The sequence below is a fragment of the Callithrix jacchus genome, chromosome 3 (assembly GCF_049354715.1).
Source record: "Callithrix jacchus isolate 240 chromosome 3, calJac240_pri, whole genome shotgun sequence".
NCBI classification, from domain to species: Eukaryota; Metazoa; Chordata; class Mammalia; order Primates; family Cebidae; genus Callithrix; species Callithrix jacchus.
Genome location: NC_133504.1, coordinates 185,891,718 through 185,908,084, shown reverse-complemented (window position 1 = coordinate 185,908,084; position 16,367 = coordinate 185,891,718). Strand labels below are relative to the sequence as shown.

Below are 16,367 nucleotides of genomic sequence, written 5' to 3'. Positions count from 1 at the left end.
GGCCCTGCGTGGCTGGTGCCACCATATCGGACAGCTCAGATTCCACATGCTCGGCGGCCCTGCGTGGCTAGTGCCACCATATCGGACAGCTCAGATTCCACATGCTCGGTGGCCCTGCGTGGCTAGTGCCACCATATCGGACAGCTCAGATTCCACATGCTCGGTGGCCCTGCGTGGCTAGTGCCACCATATTGGACAGCTCAGATTCCACATGCTCGGTGGCCCTGCGTGGCTAGTGCCACCATATCGGACAGCTCAGATTCCACATGCTCGGTGGCCGTGTGTGGCTAGTGCCACCATATCGGACAGCTCAGATTCCACATGCTCGGTGGTCCTGCGTGGCTAGTGCCACCATATTGGACAGCTCAGATTCCACATGCTCAGTGGCCCTGCGTGGCTAGTGCCACCATATCGGACAGCTCAGATTCCACATGCTCAGTGGCCGTGTGTGGCTAGTGCCACCATATCGGACAGCTCAGATTCCACATGCTCAGTGGTCCTGCGTGGCTAGTGCCACCATATCGGACAGCTCAGATTCCACATGCTCGGCGGCCCTGCGTGGCTAGTGCCACCATATCGGACAGCTCAGATTCTAGACCATTTTCCTCGCTGCAGACCACTCTACTGGAAGTTGATTGGAAGGGGAGGAGGAGGTGGAGGAGAAGTTGAACTGGGCCTCTGAGCCATTCATTTGCAATGGCTTTCAAGGGCCTTCCAGGTGCCAGGCTCTGTCCTAAGTGCTTGGGATACAATAGGACAAGGCAAACCAAGACCTGTCCCTGCTCTTGAGGATACTGTGTTCTTGGAGCAGGAAGCAGGCAGGAATCATGCTACTCGGTGGTGTGTCCACTGTGGTTAGGGCTGTCAAGATGCACACAGTGGGCAGAGCGGTCTGAGAGATGAGGGGCACTCATGATATGGACACAGTGGGCAGGGAGGGTGCTTCGGCTGAGCCAGTCCCTGAATGGAGTGAGGGACGGGCAAGGCTGTGTTTCTGGCCATGACTCCGACAGTTGTTCTGAGTAAGATGGGATGCTGTGGATGGGCTTTGAGCACAAAAGTGACCCACTCTTGTATTTCCTTTCCAAGCACCCCCGTGGCAGGGGACAGATTAGATGGCAGGCAGACGTGTGAGCAGGAAAGTGGCAAGCAGGCAAGTGGAAGGCCAGGGGGCCATGGAGGGGAGCTGCCGAGAGGCTGTTGGATTGTGGGTGCTTTTTCAAGGTAGAGCCAATGGGATTTAATGGGATTGGTTCTGGGTTGAGAAAGAGAAAGAGAAGAATCAAGGACAAAGCCACAGATTTTGGCCTGAGCAAATGGGAGAAAGGAGTTACCACTGGCTACTGTGCAGCAGGCTCGGGTTGGAAATCACTCTTGTTGAGTTTAACATGTCTCTTAGGCATTCAGTTCTGGATCTGGGGTCAGAAATCTGAACTAGAGATGTACATGGGGGAATAGCCCTTTTTTTTTTTTTTTTTTTTTTATTTGAGACGGAGTTTCGCTCTCGTTACCCAGGCTGGAGTGCAATGGCGCGATCTCAGCTCACCGCAACCTCCGCCTCCTGGGTTCAGGCAATTCTTCTGCCTCAGCCTCCCGAGTACCTGGGATTACAGGCACGCGCCACCGTGCCCAGCTAATTTTTGTATTTTTAGTAGAGACGGGGTTTCACCGTGTTGACCGGGATGGTCTCGATCTCTTGACCTCGTGATCCACCCGCCTCGGCCTCCCAAAGTGCTGGGATTACAGGCGTGAGCCACTGCACCTGGCCCGGAATAGCCTGTTTTTAAATGACCTATAACGTCTGACAGCCTGCATGAGCTCACCTCGGGAGGAACTCTCGAATGGAAAGAGTGAGGTCCTAGGGCTGAGCCCTGGAGCATCCCCACGGCTGGTGACCAAGAAGAAGAAAAGATCCAACAGAGGAGGTGGAGAACACATGGCCCCTGTGAAAGGGAACCAGGAGGATGACCCAGAGGTCAAGGGTGGAGGGCATTTCAGGAAGGGAGAAAGGGCTCACCATGGTCAGCAGAATAATGGCTCCCAAAGGTGCTCACATCTAGACCCCGGGAACCTGTGGTATGTTAGGTTACATGGCCATGGGAATTGACGCTATACAAGGAAGTCAGGTTGCTGATTAACTGATCTTAAAATAGGGAAGATATTCAGGATTACCTGATGGCTCCAATATAATCATCGGGGTCCTTAAAAGTGGAAGAAGGAGGCAGAGAAGAGAGTCAGGAGATACTGGAAGGAGGTCAGAGAGATGCAGCGTGAGAAGGACTCAGCTGCTGCTGGCTTTGACGCCAGAGGACGGGGCCACGAACTTTAGGAACACAGCAGCCTCTGAAAGCTGGAAAAGCCCAGGAAACGGATTTTCCCCTGGAGCCTCCAGAAAAGAGCGCAGCCCTGCTGACACTTTAATTTTAGTCCAGTGAGACCTGTGTCAGACTTCTGGCCTCTAGAACTATCAGAGAATAAATTTGTATTGTTTTAAGTCTCTACATTTGCAGTTATTTGTACGGGAAGCTGGAATAAGCCCATATGGAATGTTGCTGGTAAGTGCGTGTGATGAGGAGGGCTGGTCATGAAGTAGGGCCTTGGAGTGGCCACGGGGCACATGGCATGGTGCTTACAGGAGTGGCTGCCAGGAGTGGCCACGGGGCCTCCACAGGAGCTGTGTCAGCTTGGAGAGAAGAATGACAGGGAGGGGCAGGCTGCACATGGCATGGTGCTTACAGGAGTGGCTGCCAGGAGTGGCCACGGGGCCTCCACAGGAGCTGTGTCAGCTTGGAGAGAAGAATGACAGGGAGGGGCAGGCTGCACATGGCATGGTGCTTACAGGAGTGGCTGCCAGGAGTGGCCACGGGGCCTCCACAGGAGCTGTGTCAGCTTGGAGAGAAGAATGACAGGGAGGGGCAGGCTGGGCACTGGAAGGTACTGTCGGCTGCACATGGCATGGTGCTTACAGGAGTGGCTGCCAGGAGTGGCCAAAGTCCCCAGAGAGGCACCTCTTCAGGCTGGGGACTTCCGTGAGGACAAGAATCAGAGATGCCCGGAAACCAGCGAGATTGCCCTTGGAGGCATGTCTGAGGCATGGCTGAGAGTGCCTGGCACCGGGGTTACCCAAGGGCTTCCTCATGGAGGTCAACCTGGGTCCTTTGCTCTCTGAGAACCTGCCCCTTCCTCCCAAGTGGCACTGTCCACTAGTAAGGAGAGCTTTGTCCCAGGGCAAGGTCAGGGGCCAGGTCTGCGTTGCCCGACAGGTGATGCCTAGCACGGTGCCTAAGAGGCGGCAGGTGCTGGTTGAAAGAATGGATAGAAAGTTCTAGGGGTTAGGGGGTGTACAAACATACATTTGTGTGGAGTTGGGTGCACCATGGTGTCACATTCATTGGCAAATGTTCATATTAGAGACCATATGGATGTATTTGTTCTTAACAGACTGTAATTTTCAGAACAGTTTTAAATTTACAGAAAAGTCGAGCACATGGTACAGAAAGTTCACATATATCTCTTCCCCTCCCCACACATACATAGTTTTCCCCTGTTGTATTTCTATTTATGTATGTATGTATCTACGTATGTATGTTAAGACAGAGTCTCACTCTGTCACCCAGGCTGGAGTACAGTGGCACAATCTCAGCTCACTGCAGCCTCCGCCTCCTGGTTTCAAGTGATTCACCTGCCTCGGCCTCTCAAGTAGCTGGGATTAGAGTCACCCACCACCCATGCCCGGCTAATTTTTGTATTTTTAGTAGAGTCAGGGTTTCACCATATTGGCAAGACCAGTCTCAAACTCCTGACCTCAGGCAATCAGCCCACCTTACCATCCCAAAGTGCTAGGATTACAGGCTTAAGCCACTGCACCTAGCCTATTCTTTATTATTGATATTTATTATTTATTTTTTTGAGACAGGTCTCATTTTGTCTCCCAGGCTGGAATACAGTGGCATGATCATAGCTCACTGCAGCCTTGATCTCCTGGGTCCAAGCAATTTCTCCTGCCTCAGCCTCCCAAATAGCTGGGAGTACAGGCATATGCCACCACACCTGGCTAATTTTATTATTATTATTATTTTGTAGAGATGGGGTCTCCCTATGTTGTTCAGGCTGATCTTGAACTTCTGGGCTCAAGCAATCTTCCTCCTTTGGCCTCTCAAACTGCTGGGATTAGAGGCAGGAACCAGTGCAGCCAGCCTTCCCCTCATTATTAACTAGGTATTAATGTGGTACATTTGTTGCAGTAAATGGTCCAATATTGACAAATTATTATTAAAGCCCATAGTTCATTCAGATTTTCTTAGTTTTTACTGAAGGTTCATTTTCTGCTCCAGGGTCCCACTCAGGAACCCACATTATATTTTGTCGCATCTTGGGCTCCTCTTTGCTGTGACAGCTTCTCAGGCTTTCCTTATTCTTGATGACCTTGACAGTTTCCAGGCAGTCTGGTCTGCGGTCTTGTAGGATGCCCTGCGAAGGAATTTATCTGGGTGGGTGCTGTCAGCATGACTTACTGCTGTTGGTGCTGGCCTGGGTCACCGGGCTGCAGCAGGGTTTGTCAGGCTGCTTCATTGTGAAACTATCTGATATGGTTTGGCTGTGTCCCCACCCAAATCTCATCTTGAACAATAGCTCCCATAATCCCCGTGTGAAGTGGGAGGGGCCGAGTTGAAGGTAATTGAATCATGGGGGTGGGTCTTTCCCATAATGTTCTCGTGATAGTGAATAAGTCTCACAAGGTCTGCTGGTTTTATAAAGGGGTGTTCCCCTGCACATGCTGTCTTGCCTGCTGCCATGTAAGATGTGACTTTGGTCCTCATTTGCCTTCCGCCATGATTGTGAGGCCTCCCCAGCTGTGTGGAACTGTGAGTCCATTAAACCTCTTTCCTTTATAAATTACCCAGTCTCAGGTATGTCTTTATTAGCAGCATGAGAGCAGACAAATGTACTGCCGTTTCCCCACTTTCTACACAGTCATGCATTGCGTTACCAGGTTTCCATCAAAGACAGGCCACCTATACAGCAGTGGTCTCATAAGATTATAATACTCTGTTCACTGTGCCTTTTCTATGTTTAGATATACAAATACTTACATTATGTTACGGTTGCCTGTGGTATCCAGTACGGTAACTGCTGTACAGCTATGTAGGCCAGGAGCAGTAGGCGATACCGTGTCGCCTAGGTGTGGGGCTGGCTGCACCGCCTAGGGGTGTGTAAGTATACTTTTCATATTCACACAATGATGACGTTGCCTGACGGCCTGCTGCTCAGACGATGTCCCCATTGATGATGGCCGCAGGACTGCACTGTCTTTGTTGGAAGGAAGTCGCTGTGCACAGCCTGGGTGTGGGATTTTCTCCTGCCCTGTGGCAGTAGAGGCCTATTCCATCCACTTGAGCAACTTGCAACAGTTTCTGGCAGATGGACGTGTTCTCTTGAGGAAGGATCGTTTCCTCCACCTTGTAGAACACACTTCATGAGCTAGCAGTTGTCCTCGGCCCACCGAGCTGTCCAAGGAGGCTCCTGGGGACAGCGTTCCTATCAGGTGTGAGAGGCCCGGAAGCTGAAACCCCAGAGAAACAGGCCTGCAAAGGAGCGCCGTGGCTGGCGCCCGTTACTGAGCCTCTGTCATTGTTATCACGGGTGTTGCAGTGACACGTGGTCATGTGCTCCTCATGGTGAGAAATGAAGCCACACAGGTGGCACCAAAATAATGAGTCTTCCTCTCCTCCCCCACAGTGGCCACTGGGAACACTTGAGAATGTCTCCTTTCTAGGCTTTAAAAATACTATAGTGTTGTGATATATTGTAGTGTACATTCTACTAAATGTGTAAATACTAGTATTAAATATATTATGGAACATAGAAGTATAATGTTAAATATATAAATACACACGTAAGTGTATTAATATAAATATGTAAAATAAATAGAGAAATATAATTATTACATAGTACTGAATATATAAAAATCCCATTTTGATTTAATGGGAAAATATAGTTTTGTGACTTGGAGATTTCACTTAATCATCTTAGAGTTCTTTCTAGGAAAACACAGGTCTGCTTCATTTATTATTTATGTATTTATTTATTTTCATTTTTTTGAGACAGGGTCTTGTTTTGTCACTGAGGCTGGAGTGCAGTAGCATGATCACAGCTCACTGCAGCCTGGAACGCCTGGGCTCAAGTGATCCTCCCATCTCAGGTTCCCAAATAGCTGGGAGGTTACAGCCATGCACCATTGCATCTGGCTAATTTTTAAAAATTTCTTTGTAGAGATGGGATTTTTCTATGCTGCTCAGACTGGTCTCCAACTCCTGGGCTCCAGTGATCCTCCTGCCGTGGCCTCTTAGATTGCTGGGATTACAGGCATGCGTCACCATGCCTGGTCCATTTTTATTTTTAATTACGGTAAAATGGACATAACAAAATTTAGCATCTTAACCATTTCTAAGTGTATAGGTCAGTAGTGTGAAGTACATTTACATTGTTGGGCAACCAATGCCCAGAACTCTTTTCATCTTGTAAAACTATCCCCATTAAACAATAACTCCTCATTTTTATCCCCCCCAGCCCCTGGCAACCACCTTTCTGCTGTCTTTATGAACTTAAGTACTTTAGGGATCTCATACGAGTGCAACATACAGGACTCGTGCTTTCATAACTGGCTTATTTCACTTTGCGTACTTTTCTCAAGGTTCCCCATGTTGGAAATTGTGTTACGATCTCCTTCCTTTCTTTTTTTCTTTTCTTTTCTTTTTTTTTTTTTTTCTTGAAACAGAGTCTCGCTCTGTCACCCAGGCTGGAGTGCAGTGGCACAATCTCTGCTCACTGCAACCTCTGCTTCCTGGGTTCAGGCGATTCTCCTGTCTCAGCCTTCTGAGTAGCTGGGACTACAGGTGCATGCCACCAAGCCCAGCTAATTTTTGTGTTTTTAGTAGAGATGGGTTTCATCATGTTGGCCAGTATAGTCTCGATCTCCTGACCTCGTGATCCACCCGCAAAGTGCTGGGATTACAGGCATGAGCCACCTCACCCAGTCTCTTTTTGTGTGTGTTTTGTTTATTTGTTTGTTTGAGACCAAGTCTCACTCTGTCACTCAGGCTGGAGTACAGCGGCACGATCTCAGCTCACTGCAACTTCTGCCTCCTGGGTCGAAGTGATTTTCAAGCTTCAGCCTCCCAAGCAGCTAGGACTACAGGTGTGCGCCACGATGCCTGGATAATTTTTTGTATTTTTAGTACAGACAGAGTTTTGCCATGTTGGCCAGGCCAGTCTCGAACTTCTGGCCTCAAGTGCTTTACCCACATTGGCCTCCCAAAGTCCTGGGATTACAGGTTTGAGCCACCATACCCAGCTTCCTTCCTTTCCAAGGCTGCATAATATTCCATTTCATGGAGAGACCACAGTTAGCTTACTCATTCATCCATTGATGGATGTTTGGCTTGCTTCCGCTTTTGGCTATTGTGAATTATGCTGCTGCGAACACAGATGTGCAAATATCTCTTCAAGACCCTGCTTTCAGTTACTTTACATATATGCCCAGAAGTGGAATTCTGAATCATGTTGCTGTATTCCTTTTAATAGCTGCCTAGTACTCCATAGAATGTTTGTACCATCATTTACTACTTTAAATAGAATTCTTTACGCTGCCCATAACATAACGTAAGCTCCATATGAACAAACTGAAGCCACATGTTTGGCTTCATCAACTGGGAATGCTGGAGTGGGTTTGGTCGAAGCCTGGCTGGATCCAGCTGCATCCGTTTTCTCTCTTGCCTGCCTCTGTCTCTGCAATTTCCATCATTTCCTCTGTGTCCCTGCATGAGACTCAATCTCTGTGGGTGGGCCTCCTCTGCTTCTTTGGGGGAAAATCAGCCTCCAGCCCAGCTGGGCTTATGTCACCGCAGCAGAACTGCCATAGCCAGGGTCTTGGAGGCCTGTAAGGACTGGGCCTCAAACACACAGACAGTGGCCACAACAGTGTCCTATTGATCCCGTCCTATCTCCTGCTTTCTGTGGCGTCTGGCCCGCGTGAGAGCCACATGATCATTAGCCACAGGGACTAGTCATCGGAACTGAACCCCAAAGCCAGGCCTGAGCATTCCACTTAGCTCACATACACATCCTTTCTCCTTCCATTACACAGAAACCAGCCATCACGTGCACGGTGAGCACACGTGCTGGGCCAGGCTGCTTGCATGCCAGGCTCTGGAGTGAGTTATCTAGTTGCCGTAGACTGCGGGTAGTGCTGTAAAATGAACACGGTGAGCACACGTGCTGGGCCAGGCTGCTTGCATGCCAGGCTCTGGAGTGAGTTATCTAGTTGCCGTAGACTGCGGGTAGTGCTGTAAAATGAACACGGTGAGCACACGTGCTGGGCCAGGCTGCTTGCATGCCAGGCTCTGGAGTGAGTTATCTAGTTGCCGTAGACTGCGGGTAGTGCTGTAAAATGAACACGGTGAGCACACGTGCTGGGCCAGGCTGCTTGCATGCCAGGCTCTGGAGTGAGTTATCTAGTTGCCGTAGACTGCGGGTAGTGCTGTAAAATGAACACGGTGAGCACACGTGCTGGGCCAGGCTGCTTGCATACCAGGCTCTGGAGTGAGTTATCTAGTTGCCGTAGACTGCGGGTAGTGCTGTAAAATGAACACGGTGAGCACACGTGCTGGGCCAGGCTGCTTGCATGCCAGGCTCTGGAGTGAGTTATCTAGTTGCCGTAGACTGCGGGTAGTGCTGTAAAATGAACACGGTGAGCACACGTGCTGGGCCAGGCTGCTTGCATACCAGGCTCTGGAGTGAGTTATCTAGTTGCCGTAGACTGCGGGTAGTGCTGTAAAATGAACACGGTGAGCACACGTGCTGGGCCAGGCTGCTTGCATACCAGGCTCTGGAGTGAGTTATCTAGTTGCCGTAGACTGCGGGTAGTGCTGTAAAATGAACACGGTGAGCACACGTGCTGGGCCAGGCTGCTTGCATGCCAGGCTCTGGAGTGAGTTATCTAGTTGCCGTAGACTGCGGGTAGTGCTGTAAAATGAACACGGTGAGCACACGTGCTGGGCCAGGCTGCTTGCATACCAGGCTCTGGAGTGAGTTATCTAGTTGCCGTAGACTGCGGGTAGTGCTGTAAAATGAACACGGTGAGCACACGTGCTGGGCCAGGCTGCTTGCATGCCAGGCTCTGGAGTGAGTTATCTAGTTGCCGTAGACTGCGGGTAGTGCTGTAAAATGAAAATGATGCTTCATGGGTTACTACAGGGACTACTTGTACAGTTCACATGGTGCATACAGCATAAGCACTGACACGCTGAGGAGGTTCCATCCAGGAGAGCTTTCGTTATTATTCAGTAGAGAGGTCTGAGTCTTTCTAGAGCAATCCTTGAAGGTAAATTGGAAGGGTTTGGCCAGGCTCAGTATAGACCAATTTTCATCACAAGAGACTGAGAGGACTCAGAGCAGGCTTTGAATTCACTTTGCAGAAGAGGGATCTGAGGCTCAGAGAGGCTGAGAGACGTAGCCAAGGACACACAGCAAATAAATGGCTCCAGCTGGAGTCCAGTTTTCCCTACTTTCCATCGATTATCTTATCTGCCACTCCAAAAACTCTCAGGATCTTAGGAATTCGGAGACTCTTGGCTTATCCAGGGTCTCAAGAGTTGATGGAGGGCAGGGCTGAATTTTGAACCCAGGTCTGTCTGATGATAAGACATTTCAGTCACACGGTGTGGCCTCCCTTGACAGCTCCCAGAAATGGCATCATGAGGGCGTGATTCTCTCCCTGAGAAAAGAAGGGGGTTCTGTACTCAGAAGCTTGGCGGGGATGGCTGACTTAGAAAAGTTTACTTCACACTTCTGGATAAAAGTGCAGGTCCTCTCCGTGTGCGCCGTTTACAAAGATTATTTATCACCACTTCTCACAAGTATGTACTTCGTTGATGACGTTGTGTCTTTTGAATTTTTTAGGACTTGCCCTATATGATTTGGCCCAACATGGAATGCTGTCACTTTGAGACTGCAGGTGAGTTTTTCTTCTGGTTGATGTTCCCCTGTCTCGAGCATGAAGGAACCAGAACCCTGAAGCCCTCCTTCCTCCAGCTCCCTCACCCTCTGCTGATGTTTCCAGCACCTCTCTGCTTTGAACAGGAGGTCATTCCCTGACCCTACGGAACCAGGGCTATGGGCCTCCTCCTCAGAGCTGGCTGGAGCGGCAGTGCACAGTGGAATCTGGGGTGAGGCAGGCCCTTTTGGATGTCCCTTGAAGGCATTTGGTGAATGAAACAGAACGTGTGAATTACCTGGGTGTATCCGTTTCCTGTGGCTTCCCTGATAAATGTTCACAAACTCAGTGGCTTTGGCCACACACATTTATTCTCTGACAGTTTTGGAGTGCAGAAGTCTGACACCAGTTTTGAAGAGGGAAATTAAATAGTAACAATGGTAGTCTGTAATTGCTACATAATAAAGTTTCCTGTGTTGTGTTCAACATAAAACCTAACTCCCAGCTCTGCTTGAAATTAACAACTCCCTGTAAAACCTACTTTATCTATTCTCCCCACATTCTCGGCAAAGTTCCCAGGCGTCTCAAGACTCCTGTTTTTCTTGCTGATCAGCTGCAAGGTCACAGGGCAAGACAACACCCAAGAATGTACGATGTGTTTCTCAAAATGCTATTTTTCAAATGTAACGCACATCACAAGGCATGTTACAAATTAATCAACTGTTTTTTGTTCTGGCTTCTGTAAACCTGTTAGCTGCTAGTCATTCTGGATGTATAAAAAGTACCCCATTTTCTTTCTCCTTTGCTCAGCCTTGCGATGCTAATCGGTTGAGCTGGTGGCCACCTTAGTAAAATCCTCTGTTTCACCCATTGATCTCTCCAGTCTCCTGAATATTCTGCAACAGTTTCACTAGCCAGAGTTACGGTGTCTGTCTGCCCCCTCTGGAGGTTCCAGAAGAGAGTGCATTTCCTCTCCTTTTCCAGCACCTGTGGCCGCGTTGCCTGAGTTCCTTAGAGGTGGATGAGGTTCCTCGGTTTTGGAAGCCAGCAGCATGGCATCATGCCTCAGTACTTAGTTGGTCTTATTCTCTTCTGTCAAATCTCTGTCTCTCTCTTCTAAGGACATCTGCGATGACATTTAGGGCCCGCCAGGATAATCCAGGCAATGGCAATCTCCCTGTCTCCAGGCCCTTCATTGAATCACATCCGCAAAGTATCTGCAACCCTAAGATAACATTCACAGGTTCGTGGGGTTAGGACCTGGCTGTCTTTGCGGACCTTTATTCGGCTTGCCATAATCACTGGTTGAAATTCAACTGACACTCATTTAAGTGAGAGGGAGTTGATTGGCGTCGGTAACTGAAATGCGCTGGACCCGGGAGCTTGAGGTTTTCAGTGTTCCTGTGGCTCTACCTTTCTCCCTCCGTCTCGGCCTCCCTGCTCTCTTCTGGTGAGCCTCCTTCTCAGGCAGGCACATCCTTTCCCTGTGGTGAGAAAGATGCCATAGGCAGTCCCCGGCTCCTGAGCCTGATGGCCGGCACCTGCAGCGCAGCCTTTTCCCAGCGGCTGTGGCAGTTCCATTGCAGACCTGTGGGCTCAGCGTGGGTCCCTGAACCTATCCCTGGGGACAGTGCATGGGGTTTTCTGGGTTCTGTGCCTATCTCTGGGGTCCTGGGGAATGGACTGGGATTGGGCTGAAATTCAGGTGGGCCCCACTTGGCTCTATAGACCGAGCCGGATTCTTGCTCAATAGAGGAGGGATCCTCTCTGAAGGGAGGGATTGCCTTGGAGTTTTCATTAAAGCTGAGGACCAGGAGAGCCACAGGGGCATAAATGGGTGGACCAGAGATGGCATGCGTGAGGGTGAGGTGTGGCCTGCAGATTTTATGTCCTCCATGCTGCTTCACAGGCGTTTGTGCCCTGGCCCCACGTGCTATGCTGGAGTCCGGAGGTGGACGTCCGGTCTCACTTGCACCCAAACTCCCTACCTGGACATTCCCGATGCTCTGAATCAGCCGCCGACCTGCTGGAGCACCCAGTTGTTTCCATGTTGAGGCCGTCAGTCCCCCGATGCTTGATGCAGTAGGAGCCCTTATGCCATCCCAACTGGAGGAATTGAATCACCCCTAGATAATACCCAAGGAAGGGAAAAAAATACTGGAATTTAATCTAGGACCCAGCTCCACATCTTTTTTATCAAATTTTAATTTTTTTCCCACACATATGTTGAAATGCTATAGGAGGTTTCAAAAGCACTTGTAAAGTCCTTACCATTAGTATATGGGTAGGAAAGACTGAGAAGTCATATTATTTTCAAACACCCAGTCAACGTAGTTTGCATCTGAATAGGAGATACATGTTGAAGGAGGCACAACTCCACCATCCAGGTCATTTCAAAACTCGAATTTCGGACTTGAAGCATTTGATATACTTGAGCACGTTCACGTGCAGTGTGGCATTTAATGGGCTGCTCAGACAACAACCCTGTCTGATTGGCATCTTAACCACACTCCCAGGGAAAGGGAACTGAGGCCCAGAGAACTCAGCTGACCCGTGCAAGGTCCCACAGCTGAGCAGCACCTGGGCCGCGTCCACTCAATAGGACCCTGACAGCCCAGCCAGGACCTTTTAAGTGACATTCCTGTGCTTTACACACAGGAATCTGTGTGTATCAACACAGAGAAACATCTAAGGGAGTCATTTCTTACCAGAGGGTTCAGCAGGCGTTTGGGTCTGGCCGTGCACACGTCCTCCTTAGGATAGTGGTTGACGGTGTTCACTGAGGTCTCTGCAGTAGGCAGGTGCTCAGCAGGACCTAGTCATGTAAGACCTGAGCTGTTCACCTCAGAATTAAGCAAATCGAGGTATAGAGAGGTTAGAGATTATGCCCAAGGACTCATAGCTGGAGGGGCAGAGCCAGCACTTGAGCCCAGGGCTGTCTAATATCATGTGTGTAAGAGTCACCTCAGGCAATTCTTGCCCAGTGGTTCTGATTCTCATGTGGGGCTGCACAACCCAGGTAAGGAGACCAGGCTTTGAAAAACGCTTGTCTTAAGCTCTGTAGCTTCCCAATTAGCATGTCTCGTTTTCCTGGCAGAGAGATGATATCATTAATTCATTAACTTACCCAGCACACAGTGGTATCATTCATTCATTCATTAACTTACCCAGCACACAATGGTATCATTCATTCATTCATTAACTTACTTACCCAGCACACATTTTTCCAGGTGCCTTCCACATTCCCTGGAGTCTGCCTCTAGAGGCTAAGCTCTATGTCTTACTGTCTGTCCGCATTACATAAGACATGTGCATTGCTGTTTTCCAGTGGAAGCACCACTTGGACTGAAACTGGACAAGAAAATGGAAGTGTGTATCCCACTGTCAACTTCTGCAGCCTCTAGTGGGCCCTGGGCTCATTCCTTTTTTGCTTTTATACCCTCCTGGCCTAAGAAGAACTTATTTAAAAGAGAGTCTCCGATAACACACCGCCTGGTAAGTAGTAAGTTCAGTAGTTTAACACAAATACCAGAAGTTGGAAAGAATCCAATTTTTGGCTGTTTATAAAATGACACAGGCTTTTGTTGCTTAAAAAAGCCTATTCCTCCTCTTTCACTAAACATAGTTATCATTGGGGAGCAAATCCATTTCTTTTTCCAAGGCCGTATTTCTGTCACACGATATACGGTATTTAGATGAAGAAGAGGTTTGAATCAGAGAATTAGGCTGTCTCTTCTGGTGTTTCCGAAGCAGGGAGTGGATTGTGCTTAAACCAGGCAGAATCACTCCCAGCTATTAAAGATGACTATGCCCATAAGAGCAGCAAGCATCTCACAAGCATTTCCTATGGGTCAGGCACATTTCCTGGGGTTAGCACTTTCTGTGCATAATCTCACTTGAGCCTCATTATGAGTTTCTTAAACAGTCGTATTTTCATTCTCATTTCACAGATGGGAAATTGAGGATTAGGGAGATTAAGAAACTAGTTCCATGTCCACAGGTGGAAGTGTTAGAGCCAGGATTTGGAGCCTCTTCTATAACCACTGCTCTGTGCTCTTGCTGTTGTTTTCTGTTCTGTTTTATGTAACATAGGTTCAGTGACTTAACATGGCATGAGAACCATTGAGCTTGGCCAATGAGCTACGATGGCCAGGAGCCCTTGTTTGGACTCCCTGCTAAGTGGTGCTGTTGATTTCCTGGGGCTGCCATAACAAATGACCACAGACATTGTGGCTGAAAATAACAGGAATGTACTTTCTCACTGCTGTGGAGGCTGGAAGTCTGGAATCACAGTGCTGATAGGGCCACATCCCCTCTGCAGGCTCTAGGGGAGGATGCTCCTGCCTCTTCCAGCTTCTGGTGGCTCCAGGCCTTGCTTGGCTACGGCCGTATTGCTTTACTCTCTGCCTCTGTCTGCACTTGGCTTCTTCTGTGTCTGGGTCTTCTCTGTGTACCACTTATAAGGACACTTGTCATTGCACGTCCGGCCCACCTGGATAGTCCAGGATGATCTCTTGAGATCTTAGCTTCATTATATCTGCAGAGACCTCTTTTCCAAATCAAGACACATTCACAGGTTCTGGGGATCAGAACATGGACATATCCTTTGGGGGCCACCACTGAACCCGCTCCCGGACTCGCTGTTCTTTCCAGTCCTCCCCAGTAACAGGTAACTCGTCACCACCTGGCAGGGCAGCACCCTGCATACTCAGTCGTCCCTTCTGCGCTTATTTGCCCCACAAGCTGTATCTATCAGTTACTGTTTACAAGATGCTATGTGAAGGTGAGAAGAAGAGAAAGCCAGGACCCTGCTTGAGGGCTTTGGCAAATTAATTCTCTTAGGGTCCCAGCATGTAAAAAAGGCATTTGGGTGGGTGTGTTCTTTGGAAAACTGCCTTTTTGTTGATTTTCTTCGCAATGAGAGGGTTACACTGTGGAGAGGGAATGCAAGCTATGGAAAGATCACAGGATCTGGAGTCACACAGGACTGGATAGAGTCTCAGGTGTCCTGCCTACGTGCCCTTCGGCAAGGGACTTAACCTTTCTGAGCCTCCGTTTCCTCATATATAAAATGGGAGTGATAGAACTCATGTATGTAAAGTGATGGGTGCCATGCCTGGCCCTCAGTAAATGACAGACATTTTATGGCTTTTAGACCTAGTGTGGTGGCTCACGTCTGTCATCCCAGCACCTTGGGAGGCCAAGGCAGGAGGATCACTTGAGGCCAGGAGTCCAAGACCAGCCTGGGAAACATAGCAAGACCCCATCTCTACAAAAATAAAAAATAAATTCGCGTATGCTTATTCGTATCACCGAGAGCTGCCACAGTCTGTGACTCAGAGTACAGCTTGTCCCACTGCAGGTGACAGGTGCGCAAGGCAGAGAGTGGGGAAGACATGGTCATCCCGCAAGGCGAGCTTCCTGGGTGAAGTCAGGGTCCAGTCCCCTGTCAAGGAGGCGTGTGGACACTGCAGGGGCCAGGGCCGTGGCAAGGGCAGAAATGAACAAACACTGGTTATTAGTACAAAGGGTAAGGAAACCTGGGGCTTCAAGGGCTGCAGGAGGCTTGTACTTGATGGGCGAACCTGGCTTTCCTTTGGAACCTTTTAATGGGAGCCATCTCAGGGCTGGAGGAGGCCAAGCCTGGGGGGATTCCCTATGTTGATGAGGGATCAAGCTCACAGAGGCCGCCCCCAGCTCCCAAACACACTGCCCTTTGAGGGTGCTTTGTTCCAGAGCACCGTGGTGCACGCGTGTACTGAGTCAGCCCACACCTGGGAAGCATGTGGTGCATGTGAAATGATATCTTCTTTGGTCTGCTCACATCCCCCCTGCTGGTATGTCAGTCTGGGTTGGCTGAGTCCCTGTGACAACACGTGTCCCACACACGCACCCAGACTGGGAATACACGGCAGTGTAATCTCAAGTCCACATTCTTCTTTCCATAGGTTTTAATTTCCAATCCTTTAATGCTCTTTTAAAAGTAAGACTTCAAGATTACCTAAGGATTAGTAGCAATAATCTTTCTACCCGCCTGTAAAAATTTCATCATCTTGTACTTTTATTAACTATGTATAGCATGAAATAGTTCTCATTTTCTAATAACTTTTACATTTTATTGTAGTATGGGGACATTTCAAGAGAAGTTCAAGGGACTTCTGAGAATGGAGTAATTTTTCAGAAATGTGCACTGGTAAGTTTCCATTGGGGATTTATCTTTGAAGAGAAAATAATTGGATTTTGCCCAAATCGTTTTAATAGAGTCATGTATTTAAGAGCTGATAAATCATGGGCTCACCTACACAAGTCTAGACACACAAGCAATGAATGCATAGCAAGGGCTCTGAGGTCTCATATGGTAACACTGCCACTG

At 48.9% G+C, this 16,367-nt stretch overlaps 1 protein-coding gene across 5 annotated transcripts in view; it reads left to right on the top strand.

Moving 5' to 3' along the window:
* The window catches only part of EVC2 (EvC ciliary complex subunit 2), a 160,125-nt gene that overhangs the window by 5,925 nt on the left and 137,833 nt on the right, over positions 1-16,367 (top strand). For all 5 annotated transcript variants that reach the window (XR_013533207.1, XM_054253497.2, XM_035294080.3 and 2 more), the window contains exons 2-4: positions 9,961-10,015; positions 13,323-13,489; positions 16,119-16,187. Coding sequence is in view for 4 of the 5 variants with exons in the window: in XM_054253497.2 (XP_054109472.2) it covers positions 9,961-10,015; positions 13,323-13,489; positions 16,119-16,187 (291 nt within the window). In the remaining variant the exon portion in view is untranslated. The remainder of the gene's footprint in view (positions 1-9,960; positions 10,016-13,322; positions 13,490-16,118; positions 16,188-16,367) is intronic.